Genomic DNA, 1,312 nt, shown 5'->3' on the forward strand with positions numbered 1-1,312 from the left:
CTGTGCTGAATCCACTCACTTCTACGGCGGCAAGAAGCCAGGTGAGCCACGCCGTGCTCCTGTTCTCCCGTGGGCGGGTGGTGTCGGGAACAGTGACTTCATTACACAGTGAGCTGTGAGAGTGGACCATGGGGACACGGAAACCGTGGTACACATGTGGGCGGAGGACGCAGTTCCCAGAGAGAGCGTTTCATCACGGTGGCGATTATGTATTTGTTTACGTATTTACGCACACTCTCTAGAAGGCGCATGTGCTCAGCCGAGACGGGGAGAGCAGTCACCCTGGGGAATGCTGATGCCGTATGTCCTTCTCCCCCCATTTCTCCCTGCTTTGGGGATTCAGGGCAGTGTGTCCATGCATGGGTGTGTTTCTCAAGTCCCTGGGTCCAGGACTGCACGGTCATCTTTGTGAGATCTGGCTACCTTAACAGCCAGGCCATGGAGCGAGCCCTGTTTTTTATTTTACTTTTATTTATCTATTTATATTAGGTTTTTGCCAATAGGGTGTGAGCACCTGCTGGAGAGAGAGAAAGTGAGAAATCACCTCCCAGCGTTTCATCACGGTGGCGATTATGTATTTGTTTACGTATTTACGCACACTCTCTAGAAGGCGCATGTGCTCAGCCGAGACGGGGAGAGCAGTCACCCTGGGGAATGCTGATGCCGTATGTCCTTCTCCCCCCATTTCTCCCTGCTTTGGGGATTCAGGGCAGTGTGTCCATGCATGGGTGTGTTTCTCAAGTCCCTGGGTCCAGGACTGCATGGTCATCTTTGTGAGATCTGGCTACCTTAACAGCCAGGCCATGGAGCGAGCCCTGTTTTTTATTTTACTTTTATTTATCTATTTATATTAGGTTTTTGCCAGTAGGGTGTGAGCACCTGCTGGAGAGAGAGAAAGTGAGAAATCACCTCCCAGGGGGACGGCCACACTGCAATCCCTTCTCCTCCATTCTCCTTTCGGGATCTTGGGCAGCTGGCCCCGACTTAATCAAGATTAAAGAGCGGTAATACCCAGAGCCATCAAGGCCGCCGTGAAAGGAGCACTGGTGCCATTCTGGCGGGAGTGAGCGAGCGTGTGCTTTCTCCTCTGAGCTCTGTTTTGGTTATGTCTGTTAAAGTGTTCTGAGTCCCCGGCAGTCGCTGTGCCAGGGACCTGGCGTGATTCTTTCTAGGCCATAATTGAATTGGTGGCAGGAGCACGCCGAAGTATCTTACAGCCGTAAATTTTGTGTTTTTTTTTTTTTTTTTTTTTTTTTTGAGAGGTTTTTGCTATAGGGCGCGTGCGCTTGCCAGACATACAGAGAGAGACAGA

At 51.0% G+C, this 1,312-nt stretch overlaps 1 protein-coding gene across 1 annotated transcript in view; it reads left to right on the forward strand.

Annotated features, from left to right (window-relative positions):
- Positions 1-1,312, forward strand: part of PPIL2 (peptidylprolyl isomerase like 2) — a gene marked incomplete at its 5' end in the record, with an annotated part of 39,497 nt that continues 38,185 nt past the window's right edge. Inside the window, 1 exon segment of the mRNA XM_014586751.2 lies at positions 1-41. Within this exon segment, the coding sequence (XP_014442237.2) occupies positions 1-41 (41 nt within the window).

The sequence above is a fragment of the Tupaia chinensis genome, unplaced genomic scaffold, assembly GCF_000334495.1.
Source record: "Tupaia chinensis unplaced genomic scaffold, TupChi_1.0 Scaffold000024_1, whole genome shotgun sequence".
NCBI lineage: Eukaryota > Metazoa > Chordata > Mammalia > Scandentia > Tupaiidae > Tupaia > Tupaia belangeri.